The sequence below is a fragment of the Cucurbita pepo genome, chromosome 11 (assembly GCF_057944985.1).
Source record: "Cucurbita pepo subsp. pepo isolate OVF chromosome 11, ASM5794498v1, whole genome shotgun sequence".
Taxonomy (NCBI): domain Eukaryota; kingdom Viridiplantae; phylum Streptophyta; class Magnoliopsida; order Cucurbitales; family Cucurbitaceae; genus Cucurbita; species Cucurbita pepo.
The window spans coordinates 2,095,300-2,110,802 of NC_141808.1; the positions used below are offsets into that span (position 1 = coordinate 2,095,300).

The following is a 15,503-nucleotide window of genomic DNA, read 5'->3' on the forward strand; positions in this document are numbered from 1 at the left end:
TATTTCTTTCGCTATAAAGGATAGGTTCCAAAATTCAATCCGTGAAGAATCGATTGTTTTCGAAGGACGTCTTTGCTATTTTTAACCTAAGTTTTAAATAATGCAAACTTTATTGTGAAGACTTTATACCTCGATTCATATTACTCTTAATTAATATCCATAATCCTCGTCTTTATTACAACCCACACCTACCCTAATTTAGAATTATGTTTTGGAACATCTTTTCGTGATATTAACTAAATTTCAAAATCTACCAATACATTAATGTAAATATTTTCGAGATACTAATAGATCAAAGATAAAAAACATTAAACTTTGAAGAAAAAAAAAACTAAATTCCAAAATCTAAACATTTTTGTTATTTAATATTTGATCATTTACAAATATTAGCACTTTTAACTTTGAAGAAAAAAAAAACTAAATTCCAAAATCTAAACATTTTTGTTATTTAATATTTGATCATTTACAAATATTAGCACTTTTCTCTATTGTCGTGGGTAAGATACCAATTAGTCCGTCACTTTTTAGGGTAAGATACCAATTAAACAATCACTTTTTAACACCCTATAATTTCTAAAGTAAAAACTAATATTCGATTACATTTTATTTCTAGCGATATCATCGACATCATTTACCATGTGGATCATCTACTTTTAACTTATCAATTATCATGTCAATTTATTAACTAAATAATATATGTCTCAAATTTCTATTAAATTCCAAAACAAATTTCTAGAGAAAAAAAAAAAAAAAAAAAACTCACAAAAAGCTAAAAGGGCTAAAATGAAAAATAATATAAATAAAGGAAATTAAAAAAAAAAAAAAAAAAAAAAAAAAGGAAAAGAGAGGAGGGGAGAAAGGTTAATTTGATCCACAAATTTGGAAATAAAAAAAAAAAAAATAATAATAAAAAGAAAACTGAAATAGAAAAAAATGGAATTGAAAGGGCATACCGCCAACTTCGCGGTTTTCGCTTTGCTACAGCCACAACAGAACTCTCAATCTAATCCAACGGTTCAGATTCAGTCTTCTTCCTTCTCTGTCCTCCATTGCCAGAACCTCCATTTTCTCCCGCACCTTAACTTCCCCTTCCCCTCCTCCCTCTCTTCCTCTCTCTATTCGCTTCTTCTTCTTCTTCTTCTTCTTCCCTTTGTCTCTGGTTCTCTCTGTTTTTCGCATTTTTTGTTCCGTTCTTTTCCGCTCTCTCAAACCATGTCTTCCGCCGAGAAGGAGAGAGAAACTCAGGTCTACATGGCCAAGCTTGCTGAGCAGGCCGAGCGCTATGACGGTACGCTCCATCACTTTGTGCTTCTTCTTCCTTGTTTCTCTGATTTTTGTTGTATTGTTATTTTCCTTCCATTGAGGTGCGATTTTATGATGATATTGTTAATGATCTGTTGTTTTGTTTCGGATTATGATCTCTGTTGGCAAGTGTGGACGACGGGAGGTTGTTGATCTTGTTTTCTGGATTTTTTGCTTTGCTGGCGAGTTTTTCTTTTTTGGCTTTTGGCTTTTGGCGTTGCTTCTCATGTCGAATTTGTAGTTGAAATGCTGATTCATTTCTACCTCTTGCTTGCGTTTGAGAAATGGAAAGTTATAAATTATTGGATCTTACTGTAGCCTTCGCGATCGCTGTGTTAGATGCTTGATATTAGCTTAATGCCTCGTTGTTTTCTTGAATAATTGGAGGATGTTTCCATGTCTGTGAGGTGAAAGCTTTTCTTCACGGAGTTTGATTGATCCAATGATGCAGAAATGGTTGAGTATATGAAGAATATTGCAAAGCTTGACCTTGAACTAACTGTAGAGGAGAGGAACCTTCTTTCTGTGGGGTACAAAAATGTGATAGGTGCACGACGCGCCTCTTGGCGCATCATGTCTTCAATTGAGCAGAAAGAGGAGTCTAAGGGGAATGAGAACATTGTAAAATTGATAAAGAGTTACCGCCAGAAAGTCGAGGAGGAACTTTCAAAGATTTGTGGTGATATTCTCTCTATCATAGACAAGCATCTAATCCCTCATTCGTCTGCTGCAGAAGCCACTGTCTTCTACTACAAGATGTGAGTTCTTTTGTTACAACCAATCTCAATTTTGATGATCTGCGTACCTTTCTTCATTGGACAAGTAATTTATATATTTGAAATCTGAGAAGAAACATAGAAAGGCTTGTTCTTATAATTCTAATCCAAATGCTGCAGATCTTTTACTGATGAACTTCTGTTTTCTGTGTTTTGTTTTTGAATATCGGTGACCTTTGATTCCACCCAGTACACCACACGCGGAGACACCGCACGCCCCAATGTTAGGGATATATGTTCTATTCATTCTCAAAATCTATCAGATAGGCCATTGATAGGTTGATAATGAATATGGCTTGATCTAGTTGTTTTCTTGTTCATCATATTTCTATAGCATGTCTGTTTTGAACAATTGGGTCATAATGTGCTTTAGCCAATTTGAGTATATGCTGTAGTTACTGTCATGGCATCCATGATTTCAGGAAAGGTGATTACTATCGTTATCTTGCTGAGTTCAAGACAGATCAAGATAGAAAAGAGGCTGCTGATCAGTCGTTGAAGGGATATGAGGCATTTATTTTCTTTACATCATTCAAGTTTCACATTAGAAATACATAAGAACAATGGTTTAATATCTTTTAGCCTACTCTTCAATTATTTGAGGTCCTATTGCCATTTTTGTAACAGGCTGCCTCAGGCACTGCAAATACCGAACTCCCATCGACCCACCCAATCCGTCTTGGTCTTGCTCTCAACTTTTCTGTCTTCTACTATGAGATTATGAATTCTCCTGAGAGGTATTATTAAGCTTAGTTTTCAATTCTCATACCACCATTGTTAGTAAACATTTACCCTTGTAATGTAATGCCATTTTTTGTTTTTGTTTTTGTTTTGCAGAGCTTGCCATTTGGCTAAACAAGCTTTTGATGAGGCAATTGCAGAGTTGGATACCTTGAGTGAGGAATCATACAAGGACAGCACTCTGATCATGCAGCTGTTGAGAGACAACCTCACACTCTGGACCTCAGATTTGCCTGAAGATGGCGGTATATCTCATAATTTATACTCAAGAACGTCTTATTGCATGTCCATTTACATAATAATCATATACCTCAGAATCTACCATCACCACTTAAATGACCCGCCTTGTTTTGTTTGATAACGATTTCATTTTTAGTTTAATCTTTTCGAAATTTTATGTTAGGTTCCTCTCAATTTTCATACTGTAGTTTTTATGCTTGGTTCCTCCTGATTTTGGTTTTCTAAACCGTATTTAAATTTCTAGACAAGTTCCAAAAACAAAAACAAGTTTTTAAAAACGTTAAACATTTGTAGAAGACGGAAGTAGTATTTCTCGTTCTCGCATATACTAGTATTTCTCGTTCTCAGCATATGCTTGTACATCTCGTTCTCACATGTACTTGTAGTACATCTCGTTCTCACATGTACTTGTAGTACATCTCGTTCTCACATGTACTTGTAGTACATCTCGTTCTCACATGTACTTGTAGTACATCTCGTTCTCACATGTACTTGTAGTACATCTCGTTCTCACATGTACTTGTAGTACATCTCGTTCTCACATGTACTTGTAGTACTTCTCGTTCTCACATGTACTTGTAGTACTTCTCGTTCTCACATGTACTTGTAGTACTTCTCGTTCTCACATGTACTTGTAGTACTTCTCGTTCTCACATGTACTTGTAGTACTTCTCGTTCTCACATATTTACCGATTTATGAACCGACTGATTGATCAGGTGAGGAAAACTTCAAAGCTGAGGAGTCCAAACCTGTTGAGCCTGAGGTAAGACAAATTCAAGCCCTCTTCCTTTTGAATCTCAAATTCATGATAATATGAGGTTTAAAGTAAGTAATTGATGAGTAGGCCGCCCAGCAAGCGAAATGAGAGAGCGAGCCCCTCCGCAGCTCATCTAGAGACCGGACTTGTTGCCCTAAGAGAATCAAAAGATAGCCCTTCTACAGTGTTGTGGGATTTGTGGAGTGCACAATAAAATTTAGTTGCGGCGTTTTGAACCATTTGGTCCAACAACTAAAAGCTAGCTAGAAGGAAAGCTGGAGTTTTTTGTTTGCCAAGCTTTTGTTTCAACTTTAAATTCATCTCTTTCCACTCGTTTCATGTTTTTGCTCATTCCTATAACTAAGTGTAGCTTTGAATCACAACATCATATCTATTATTATTATTATTATTATTATTATTATTATTATTGTTTGTAATACACTTTTATGATAGTATCCATACAATATATCCTCAAACTTATTTCCTTTCTTCATCTTTCTTCCAATCCCATATTTATTATTTGTCATCTACGTGTTTTTGAAAAGTAAAGCGTTGTTGTCGGGGATCACACCTGGGAATACTCACCAACTCACCACTATGTTACAACGACATTGTTGTGAAGAGAAAATCTCTCAACTACATGTTTGAGTCCAAAGCATTTTTAGTGGATGAAATGGTCAAACGCCGTTGCTGGGGATCGAACCTGGATCACTCGCGTGACAGGTGGGAATACTCACCACTATACTACAACGACATTGGGAAAATCTACGTAAAAATAATTGAATGAAAAATCTTTGATCTACGTGTTTGTGTCCAAAGCATTTTCAGTGGATGAAATGAAAAGTAAAACGCCGTTGCCGAGGATCGAACCCGGGTCACCCGCGTGACAGGCAGGAATACTCACCACTATACTACAACGACATTGGGAAAATCTACGTAAAAATAATTGAATGAAAAATCTCTGATCTACGTGTTTGTGAAGCATTTTCAGTGGATGAAATGAAAAGTGAAAAGTCAAACGCCGTTGCCGGGGATCAAACCCGGGTCACCCGCGTGACAGGCGGGAATACTCACCACTATACTACAACGACATTGGGAAAATCTACGTAAAAATAATTGAATGAAAAATCTCTGATCTACGTGTTTGTGTCCAAAGCATTTTCAGTGGATGAAATGAAAAGTGAAAAGTAAAACGCCGTTGCCGGGGATCGAACCCGGGTCACCCGCGTGACAGGCGGGAATACCCACCACTATACTACAACGACATTGGGAAAATCTAGATACTCGTCTTATAAAAATAATTGAATGGAAAATCTCTGATCTACATGTTTGTGTTCAAAGCATTTTCAGTGGATGAAATGAAAAGTAAAACGCCGTTGCCGGGGATCGAACCCGAGTCACCCACGTGACAGGCGGGAATACTCACCACTATACTACAACAACATTGTTGTGAAGGAAAAATCTAGATACTCTTCTCGTAAAAATAATTGAATGGAAAATCTCTGATCTACATGTTTGTGTCCAAAGCATTTTCAGTGGATGAAATGAAAAGTAAAACGCCGTTGCCGGGGATCGAACCCGAGTCACCCGCGTGACAAGCGGGAATACTCACCACTATACTACAACGACATTGTTGTGAAGGAAAAATCTAGATACTCGTCTCGTAAAAATAATTGAATCAATCAAAATTTCATTGAAAAGTAGAGCGCCATTGCCGGGGATCGAATCCGGTTGCCCACGGGAATACTCATCAGTATACTACAACATTGAATCAATCAAAATTTCATTGGAAATCTCTTATCAACATGTTTGTGTCCAAGCCATTTTTAATGAATGAAATGAAAAGTAAAGCACCGTAATTGGGATCGAACCTGGGTCACCCGCATGACAGGCGGGTGGAAATAAAGCATGCAATAAACTCCCCATTTTCAGATTTTTAATTTAAGAAAAGTTTGAAGAATGTTATGAGTAGCCATAGAGCACAGTGAAAGAGAAAGTAATGCATTTCATGTAAGAAAGATCCTTGACAGACACAGACAGCTTCACAACAGCTTTTCATGAATCCAAAATAAAAATTGATTGAATAAAACCCCAACACAAACACAGCAGAAACCACAAGCATCTACACATTGTAAAGCATATCGTCCTGCCATAGTATCATTTCAGATGGAAAAAACATTGCCCCTTCAACATCATATAAAAATTCACATAATATGGAGTCTTCAAATAGCTCTATTCAGTTGTGATTTTTGCAGGTTTCATTTTCCACCAGCACCACCAAACAGGTAATCCAGAGACGATCCACCGCCCGGGGCGGCATGGACCTTGGTTGATGGTCGATCCTGCATCCACAAGCAAAACTAATCAATCACTATAATCCCCTTTTGTTATATCAGATCAAGGTAACAAAGCTTGGTTCCTCGTGGTGCCATTTTTGCACAAGATTAGTTGCGGTCCTCATTTGCACCTGGTCGATTGGGTGCTTTCGGATAATTATTCCTCGGTGGAGTTATAAGACGTTAAAGAAATGTGAACATCTTTGATTACAAGTCCAGAAAATAGTCACAAAGATAAGTCACTGCTATGAGGGCCAATGTCTTCAACAATTCAAAGATGGGATAGGAAAGTGGAAGAATTTGAAACAGACAAGATAAATAGATGCTATTTGGGGGCAGGGGGCAGGGGTGGATTTGATGTAGTCATGTAAAAGTGGAACAAAATTACTTCTCTGGAGTCTGGAAATGATCAAAAACATGCTAGCAGTCAAATTAGGCTAGATAAATTGCTGAATAATCGTAATTGGCCATACCGTTATGAAATTGCCAGTGTTCTGACCGTCAGCCCTCAAATAGTTGTTTGAGGAGCTACTATGAATACCAGCCGGAATCTGCTTGGTGGCATCTGCAGGTGGTGAAGCAGTAGCAGCAGGTTTGGACGCTGCTGGCTTGGATACAGCCTTCCCTTCATTTGAAGGTGGTGCTTGGCCACCTTTAGGTGCACCTGCATTGGGAGCTTCTCCACTGCCAAACAGGTACCCCAGTGAGCTCTGCCCCCCACCACTGCTAACTCCACGGCCCATGGCTCTTCGATTTCTTTCAAATGTCACAACTCAGAAACTTGCCTTTCAACCAGAAGAAACAGAGAAAGGATAATAACAAAGGTCAGAACATAAACGGGCGAAAATCCATGGCAGAAGGATCTCGAAGGCCTGCTTACAACTCCATATATTGCATATATTCTTATCGTGTATCAAAAGAAAATTTTAAATCTCGAGTTAAAACGTAAGGAACCAAGCTTCTGCTGTAACGAAACATCAAACTTAATATTTGAACACCATACTTTCAGGTTAATCGTTCCTCCGTTGTAACTGTTTTAAGGATTTTTCTAACTTCAATATGTAACAACTTATAATTTCAACAGTTAGCTTTGAGCTGAGAATAATTCTCTTATACAAGTGAAATAACATACATATATAATCAATCTTTTTGGAAAAATTAGCCACCTAACCTATTTCTGAGGTAAGGATTGTCGTCTAATAAATAAACCCCAACCTAAATTAAGAAGATACTAACAAGACCCAGGTTGCACAATTAATAGAAAGTTGCAAAGTTATCGTGTTCTAGAGAGATAAGGTTAAGAGCAATAGATCTCCAAATTAAATGTTGATCCTAGTCAGTGTAATAGGTCGAGTTGATACTAATGCAACCAAAACATTAAAACGCGGAACATAAGACATGAAGCCATTAGCTAGCACCAATTCCAAAACACGACTACCATTTGTTAGTCTACTACAGTGATTATTCTATTAATTGACGAAGACTTGCACAGGAACGCAAGAGGAATATTCCAGCTGACATCTACCCTAAAAACCCAACTCAAAATCTGATACATTTCGCCGAAAAGTAAGAAACAGTTAAAATGTAGACATATTCCGTAGATCCTGTAATAACCTTTGGAAACATCAAGAAACAACACAAGCACGCTCATGAATTAACAAAATCAAACGTGCCAGACAAACTGTTTAGTAATGATGCATAATCAAGATCTGATAATTGCAGCAATCGAGAGGTAGAGAGTGAGGCAAACAGAACTAGGGGAAATTCCCGACCGAAAAACACCACAATACCTCGATCTCAAATTAAAAGCAAAGAGAACAGTTCTAAATCCAGAGAACCAACCAGATCTAGACAAGGAATGCAAGAGAAACTCAATAAAAAAAAAAAATCATACATCGCTAAGTAATCAAGCATAAGCACGCCAAAACAATCACGCATTGAGATAAAATCCTTGGTTCAATGACAACGAAAAACATGAATTCGGAAACTAAAATGCGCGATGAGAAAGCACAAATCTGAAGGTAGAAGAGAAGATCTAAGACCAAGGCTTTGAATTCAGTGCAAACCTTCCGGCGACGATCGGATCTGAGGCGAACTTCAGAGTTCAGAGGGAACGAAGAGATGAATGGGCTGGTGTACTCGTACCTTGCCCGCAGTCTGGAAGATACTCGTGAAATTATTTATTTATTACACGAAGAATTTTTAAATTAATAGATTACTAAAATAAAAAATACTCGCTATTTTTTTTTTATTATTTATTATTTTTTATTATTTATTTTTTTATTTTTAGTTTTAACTATTTTAAAATTATCATTAGCAAAATGAGGTAAGAGAAAACGTTCATTAATTTATTTAATAAAGATAAATAAACTAAATATAACATTTAGCTGAAAATAATTTTCTATAAATTAGTATTATCGAAAAAAATAGTATCAATGTCATGCAAATAATGTTAACACCGAGCACACTCTGACACTCAAGTTAGAATCAAATTTGCTTATATAAAACGTTTTTTTGTAACAAAAAAACAGTCGTATCTCTAGTGTCCGTCGGACCATGATTGAAGTGATTACTTAATCACAGTCTTAACGAACCCAAGACTTAGCTTTGGGAGACCTCAAATGCCCAAAAACTCGAGACTCGTTCATATTATGTAAAAACCTACTAATGATGACCTCAACACATTTTTCACTATAATTAATCGTTCTGGTCGATTATAAGAGTGCTTCCTTCGTATCATATAAGAGCTTAACACTAGAGTTTTAACCGATCTCAACTTCAACCACCCAAATTACGAATTCTTAAACTAGCTATTCACAACCTTGCTAAACGGCTCGTCTGAGCCATGCATGGATTGGTCCAATGGGTCATGGGTCGGCCGGGTTTGACCTCATTTAATCCATCGAGTCTTTCGAGCACCCCTAATGAAGACGACGTGAATCTTTTAAGAAGTAATTTTGAAACATTTAAATCAAAATAGTTTGGAATATAACAGCAAACAATCTTCTAAGCTTGAAATTATACTGAAAGGGAAAAGGATTAGCAAAAGACTCATCAAAACAACTGCATCCCAAATGTGTTTTCCTGGTTCCTTGCAAAGCCTAGTTCTGAGCAGGGCCACCAGGGTTGAGCTCGTCCCAGGCTTCAATCCAAGTGACCATTGATTCCGAGAGCTTAACGAAGTAAGGATCGATGGGGCCGAGTTTCTCCTTCACTAGGTTCGACAACTCGATGTAGCATTTCTGAACCGTCGTGCAATCTTTTGGGAGAACGACCGACTGGAAGAACGGGATCAGGTCTTCTTGCCAGAAGATCCCTTTGTACTCCTTTTTGAGGTTCACAAATGGGTTGCTGGCTTTGCTGTGCCATATGTAAGGCAGCCCTGTCTTCACTCCCCACCCCAAATGGTCACAAATCACCTGCAACAAGTTCATCAACCAATACTTTAGCTCTGCATTTGGCTAAAGATCACAGAAAAGGATCACGTTTTGGCTATACCTTCACACACCACCCGGCCCACATATCGTCGTAACGTCCAATCGGCTGCCCATCACCCATGAGTCCGAAATACATAGCGGGTCCGATCAGTTCACGGTTGAATGCGAGATTCATTCCACACATGGGAAACAAGGTTCCCTTGGGAATTGTCAAGACTGCATCTACATACCTAAACAAGATATACAAAGAACATCTCAACAAAGTTAATGACTATGGAACTTCTCTATGTTCGAGTATGCTCGAGTAAACTAATCGAAACACGATAGCAATCCACACACACCTAGAGTTCCTTTCACGAGGCTTAACGAGCTGGGTAGGAGCATCATAGTCAGGAATGTTAAGCCAAAGTCCATGAGAAACCGCGGTCGGGACACCCTCGCGGAGACTGAAAGGGTATCCACGGACAAAGTCTGCACCTTCTCTGTATGGATCATACAGAGTATTGAAGAAATGTGGAGTGGCTGGTGATAGAAGGTTCTTTATGTGCTGCTCGAGTGCGTTGATATCCTTGTTCGAGGGGTCCTTCGCAACCTGCAATGGCAGATTTACAAGAAACCATCAAATCTTGATCATAGTTTAACCCTTTAGATCAAGGCAGTGAAGCAGAATATGTTTGTAAAGATGCAAACAAATCGCTTCTTTCCCATTTTCTCAGTCAGTAACAAGGTTCTTGTTACGGCCCAAGCCCAAGCTCAAGTCCACCGCTAGTAAATATTGTCCGCTTTAGTTCGTTACGCATCGCCGTCAGCCTCACAGTTTTAAAATGCCTACTAGGGAGAGGTTTCCACACTTCTAATAAGAAGTGCTTCGTTTCCTTCTCCAACCGATGTGAGATCTCACAATCCACCCTCCTTGGGGCCAGCGTCCTCACTGACACACTGCTCGATGTCTAGCTCTCATACCATGTGTAATGCTCCATGTTCACTGCTAACAGATATTGTCCACTTTGGCCTATTACGTATCACCGTTAACCTCACGATTTTAAAACGCGTCTGCTAGGGAGAGGTTTCCACACCCTTATAAGAGTGCTTCTTTCCCTCGTCCAACCAATGTGCTCGTCCAACCAATGTGGGATCTCACAATCCACCCCCTTGGGGCCCAACGTCCTCGCTGGCACACCACTCGATATCTGACTCTGATACCATTTGTAACAGCCCAAACCCACCCTAGCAGATATACCCACCGCTAGTAGTCCACTTTGGCCCGTATCGCTGTCAGCCTCACGGTTTTAAAACACATCTACTATGGAGAGGTTTACACACACTTAATAAGGAAGGTTTCGTCCTCCTCTCCAACCGATGTGAGCTCTCACAGTTCTCAACTACATTTCATCAGTAACACCATCATATGTGATAGCCGTCATTCATTCAAAGAAAGCTACAATTATCTATATAACAAAAGAACTGTTTCAAACAAACAAGCATTTCCACAAGATCTGTTCCTCCGCTAGCATATATAAATCCAATAACTATTCATAACTTGCAAGACAGAGGATGGAATTGACCACAGAAGCCATCAATCGTTAAGGTGTTCAATCTAGAAAACAAACAGCATAATCTTTAAGAAGAACGAAAAGAAAAACCAGCATTGATCCATTTCAAACAGCAACCAGATGAAGAACTCAGAACAACAAAATCAATCAGAAGAAGCAAAAAAAAAAAAAACAAGCTAAAAAACAATTTCAGCCCAAAAAAACGAACAAACAAGCAGATCTACACAACACTGAGCATCCGATCAACACAGAGAACACGTAATCGAAGAAATCAAGCAAACCAAAACTCAAAAACGAAAGCGAACAAGCAAAATCAAGTAGATCTTACAAAGCAATCATCATCAATTGTGAAGATGTACTTCTTCTTGGAAACCATATAGCCGAAGCATCGGCAAGCAGAATCCTTAAAGGAAATGCAAGACGCCTTCGGACCAAGAATCCGATTGATATCATTCCGATTATAGAGTTCATAATCGAATCCTTCAGGAACCTTAATCGTCTTCGATGGGTCACCATCTTGAACAATGATCAAATGGTATTGCTCAAAAAATGGCCTCCACATCTCCAAGAAATCCAGGTTTCGAATCGTAGGGATGACGATATCGAGTTCATCTTTCAGAAGAGGAGTGGGTTTGACCGAAGCTTCCGCCATTGTTAACCAATTGACAGAGTTGCAGAAGCTTCAATCAGAGAAAGAAGGACTCGGGTTAGACTTGGAGCGAAGATACTGGAGACGACGATTATATATATATATACAGAAAAAATGGGAATTTGTTCGGAGTAAATCTGAGATTCTTCATGGGTGATTTGGTCAATTGGACTTCCGGATCTGGATTTGTCAAATTTATTAATTTATTAATTTATTTATTTTCAATTAAAGTAATTAAACCAAATAAAATTAAATTGGGACATAAGAGTGGAGTTACGTTATTTCCATTTAAATAGAAATTGGTTCAAAAATGCATTTTTAAATAGAAATTTGTTCAAAAATGGATTTAATGCTCTGATGGAATGTTATAAACCTCCCATGCTGACGTATAATTCGTAAATAAAATATTAATTATTATTTTTATACATCATATTTCAATGTCTCACTTCTGTACAATTAGATTTATCTGTTTGAGCTTTTCTTTAACGAATACAGTTTCAGTTTGAAACTTCTAAAAATCGACTATTTAAATTATTATTTTATATATATATATATATATATATCGTAGTTGTTACTAGGGTCTTATATAGTTGACGAAAACAGCTATTGAGACAACTACCTAATATAATCGAAAGAGATTAAAATATTTATTATTAATTTAAATATGAAGAAACGTGCAAATTCAAAGACCAAAATGGAGAAAATGACAATAATAAAATTTATAATGGAAATGACGTAAAGAACTGGGTGTGTGGAAGTCAACTATGTTGACTATTCGCAGACATTTAAAACTGCCATAATAAATAATTTTAAAAAAATTAAAAAAGAAAAAAGAAAAAAGAAACAGAAAATTACCCATGTGCCCTTCGAGGCGCCAACTTTCCTTCCACCTTTTACGTTTTTCTTTATTCTTTTCCAAAAATGCCCTTCCCGAATCCCATAATTACCCATGTGCCCCTCCGCCCTTTTCTTTATTCATTTAATTATATTTCACATTTGTTTTTATTGATTGTAATTATAAATTTAATAATTTGTGTAATAAATTGTTTTTTAAAAAGTTTAAAAGACGTGTAATTTATGATAATATTAATTATATTTTTTAAAATTATATAATTTTTAAAATCAAGTCTATTCAGACATGGTTAATTTATTTGTACTTCAAACCTCGAAAAAAAGAATACATGCTAATTATCGTTGAGTTATACTCATGTTGACATCTTAAATTTTAAATCCTGACATAAAAAATACAGCAAAAGTATCCATTATTTGCGTAATTAATTGTATTATTGAATTTTTATTTTTTAAAATATTAATATTATATTAAAAGTTTGAGGAATATAATATTTTCAGAAAAAAAAAAGGAAATTTTACCCATTAGGAAAGTTTAAATTGGGCCAGTCTCCAGGTTCGGCCCAATGAGGCTACCATTGTGGGCCAATCTCGAGATTCGGCCCAATGAGGCTACCATTATGGGCCAGCGAAGGAATGGATAAGGCCCTAAAGCCCACCAAAAAGCTTGATATTTCGGGAGCGAGTCGTTGAAAAAAACATCCCTCCGAAGCCGAACCAACCGCGGCGGCGATTAGTCGACAATTGTCAAAAGGGATCGATGCCGAGCATTTCGGCCCTCTATTCCATTGAAGAAGTCTCACAGCACAGTTCCAACGACGACTGTTGGATCATTATCGATGGCAAGGTACGTCTCTGATAGTATTCATGGCCTTACTTAATTTTCTTTCACAAATTTTTGTTCCGTTCGTCGGCCTTACAATATTCTCTTCATGTATGTGCTTCGCCATATGATTCTCATGGAATTTTTTTCTGAGTTTTTTTTTTTTCTTTTTTCGATTTGTTATTCCACGAGATGTGTTCTAAATTATGGTCGGAATTTGTTTAAGGCGCTCTCGAGTTGTGGACTGAATTCAATTTTTGTGGTTGATTGTCGTCTTTTTGGCTGGGGGATGGGAAGTTGATGCCATATTTTGACTGGAATTAGCTGAACTTTGTCACTGTGATGGTGAGAAATGAAGTAAACAATCTTATCATGTTCAGATTTTTTGATTTCTGATCTTCCATTATACAGTGTTCATGTTGTTGATTGTTTGTAGGTTATCTTGATTTTAGGTAAGTGTTGATTATGATAGTCGTAATTGATGAGGATCGAGACTCTTTAAGTTTAAATGAAGTTCTATTTAGAATTAAGTAACTGTCTGATTAATATAGACATGAATTCATAAACCATTTTAGGAGTTGAGATCTGATGAAATCTCTTGGCCTTAATTTCTCCTATCCACCTGAAGTTTCTTCTTCTACTATCCAACTTTGTTTTGTTCCCACTCTTGGAGGCAGAGTGGAGATAACCGGATTAAAGTAGAAGGTAAAAGAATGGTGGATGGATGGATGGATGGAAACTCACCAACATGGCTCACTCTTGAACCAATAGATTTATTTTGATTTCTAGTTCATTGTCATGTTAAATTCTTAGAATTAACAATACAAAAGTAAGGGATTCCAATACTGAATTCAAATACGACTCAAAGTTTCAATATCCTCTTAGAACGTATGTTACTGTTTGAATCTGATACTTTATTGGATTGGATGTGTCAATTCTGACAAATTGTTGATTCAAAATTCTTGAGAGGCAAATGACGTTTTAGTTGCGTGTTTAAAACATCGGCCCTCCATTTCCTCGCTCGCCATCTTTGCCAAAATATTGATACTTTCGTTTTTACTTCGGTCCACGATCAATTTTCTGTCCACACATTCTCCATTGACACCATTCTACAACATGTCCACCTCCTCTGACCAGTGAAAATGTGTTATCTTTTACCATATTTTGTTCGAGAGGATGCGTTCTGACATTACTTCAAAATGACATGTTATCGTTCATAGGTATACGATTTGACGTCATATTTGGACGAGCATCCTGGTGGAGATGATGTTATTGTGGCTGCAACTGGTATGGTATGCTTGTACTTTGTGATGTATTCTTCTCTCACAAATCTGAACACTGCACTTTTTTGTCCCATCAAAGGCAGAGATGCCACAGATGATTTTGAAGATGCTGGTCATAGCAAAGATGCTCGAGAGCTGATGGAGAAGTTCTATATCGGCGAGCTCGATCCTTCTTCCTCAGCGATCCCAGAACTCGAAACAAAAGAACCAGATGGTTATGCAGCTCGGGTTCAGACCTTGACAAAGCAATACTGGGGGGTTCCTATTGCAGTACTTGGTATGTCTGTAGTACTTGGCTGGTTATACTTGCTCAAAAAGTGATTGCAATGCCATTTGAAGGCTGTTGGCTTGTTGAGTCGAGGGAGTTGATCACATTTTTGCTTCTTAGAAAACCTTATTTGTTTCAAAATCTTCGTACAATGATTTGTAGGTTATTTCTTCGAGAAGAGAGATTTTTTCTTGTTAGCTAGTGGATTTGTGTATTTATTTCCATTGTTTCATTGGACGTGACCATGTAGCTTCTTTCAGCCCAATAGGGCGATGACATCTCGAGGTTGTGTTATCAGGTAAACTTTTTAAAACCGTTTAACAGTTTCGTCTTTTGACAGCTTTGTTGTTGTCGTCGTCATGTCGCGTCTGCTACTATGTGTTACTGCCACCACTGCCTATACCTAGAGAGTTGGTGACGTTTCTCGGTTGCCTAGTTGCATATAGTTGTCATCGAGGTGGAAGGGAACGAGGAACAATCTTCTTTCC

General features: G+C 37.5%; 4 protein-coding genes across 4 annotated transcripts; 2 read left to right on the top strand and 2 right to left on the bottom strand.

Moving 5' to 3' along the window:
* The first annotated feature begins 957 nt into the window (after positions 1 to 957).
* Positions 958 to 4,241, top strand: LOC111805299 (14-3-3-like protein GF14 iota). The gene is made up of 7 exons (XM_023690298.2): positions 958 to 1,288; positions 1,754 to 2,060; positions 2,501 to 2,588; positions 2,706 to 2,815; positions 2,916 to 3,064; positions 3,777 to 3,823; positions 3,905 to 4,241. Exons 1-7 carry the CDS (start codon positions 1,213 to 1,215, stop codon positions 3,923 to 3,925), a joined length of 798 nt encoding a protein of 265 aa, XP_023546066.1. The 5' UTR covers positions 958 to 1,212; the 3' UTR covers positions 3,926 to 4,241.
* Positions 4,242 to 5,802: 1,561 nt separating this feature from the next.
* SP1L1 (SPIRAL1-like1) lies at positions 5,803 to 8,361 on the bottom strand. Its single transcript, XM_023690300.2, has 3 exons — positions 8,220 to 8,361; positions 6,627 to 6,938; positions 5,803 to 6,159 (listed from the first exon to the last, which is right to left on the bottom strand). Exons 2-3 carry the CDS (start codon positions 6,894 to 6,896, stop codon positions 6,076 to 6,078), a joined length of 354 nt encoding a protein of 117 aa, XP_023546068.1. The 5' UTR covers positions 6,897 to 6,938; positions 8,220 to 8,361; the 3' UTR covers positions 5,803 to 6,075.
* A 734-nt stretch (positions 8,362 to 9,095) lies between these two features.
* Positions 9,096 to 11,876, bottom strand: LOC111805805 (putative UDP-arabinopyranose mutase 2). The gene is made up of 4 exons (XM_023691037.2): positions 11,472 to 11,876; positions 9,932 to 10,182; positions 9,652 to 9,820; positions 9,096 to 9,572 (listed from the first exon to the last, which is right to left on the bottom strand). Exons 1-4 carry the CDS (start codon positions 11,793 to 11,795, stop codon positions 9,255 to 9,257), a joined length of 1,062 nt encoding a protein of 353 aa, XP_023546805.1. The 5' UTR covers positions 11,796 to 11,876; the 3' UTR covers positions 9,096 to 9,254.
* A 1,450-nt stretch (positions 11,877 to 13,326) lies between these two features.
* LOC111804993 (cytochrome b5) lies at positions 13,327 to 15,354 on the top strand. The gene is made up of 3 exons (XM_023689843.2): positions 13,327 to 13,488; positions 14,685 to 14,751; positions 14,827 to 15,354. The coding sequence occupies exons 1-3, from the start codon at positions 13,402 to 13,404 to the stop codon at positions 15,066 to 15,068; spliced, it is 396 nt and encodes a 131-aa protein (XP_023545611.2). The 5' UTR covers positions 13,327 to 13,401; the 3' UTR covers positions 15,069 to 15,354.
* Positions 15,355 to 15,503: the final 149 nt, after the last annotated feature.

Coding starts and splice junctions, on each gene's coding strand:
- LOC111805299 (XM_023690298.2), top strand. CDS start 1,213: ATGTCTTCCGCCGAGAAGGAGAGAGAAACTCAGGTCTACATGGCCAAG. Junction 1,289..1,753: donor GCAGGCCGAGCGCTATGACG/GTACGCTCCATC, acceptor CCAATGATGCAG/AAATGGTTGAGTATATGAAG. Junction 3,065..3,776: donor AGATTTGCCTGAAGATGGCG/GTATATCTCATA, acceptor CTGATTGATCAG/GTGAGGAAAACTTCAAAGCT.
- SP1L1 (XM_023690300.2), bottom strand. CDS start 6,896: ATGGGCCGTGGAGTTAGCAGTGGTGGGGGGCAGAGCTCACTGGGGTAC. Junction 6,160..6,626: donor ACACTGGCAATTTCATAACG/GTATGGCCAATT, acceptor TTGTGGATGCAG/GATCGACCATCAACCAAGGT.
- LOC111805805 (XM_023691037.2), bottom strand. CDS start 11,795: ATGGCGGAAGCTTCGGTCAAACCCACTCCTCTTCTGAAAGATGAACTC. Junction 10,183..11,471: donor CAATTGATGATGATTGCTTT/GTAAGATCTACT, acceptor CTGCCATTGCAG/GTTGCGAAGGACCCCTCGAA. Junction 9,573..9,651: donor GGGCCGGGTGGTGTGTGAAG/GTATAGCCAAAA, acceptor AACTTGTTGCAG/GTGATTTGTGACCATTTGGG.
- LOC111804993 (XM_023689843.2), top strand. CDS start 13,402: ATGCCGAGCATTTCGGCCCTCTATTCCATTGAAGAAGTCTCACAGCAC. Junction 13,489..14,684: donor GGATCATTATCGATGGCAAG/GTACGTCTCTGA, acceptor TATCGTTCATAG/GTATACGATTTGACGTCATA. Junction 14,752..14,826: donor TGTTATTGTGGCTGCAACTG/GTATGGTATGCT, acceptor GTCCCATCAAAG/GCAGAGATGCCACAGATGAT.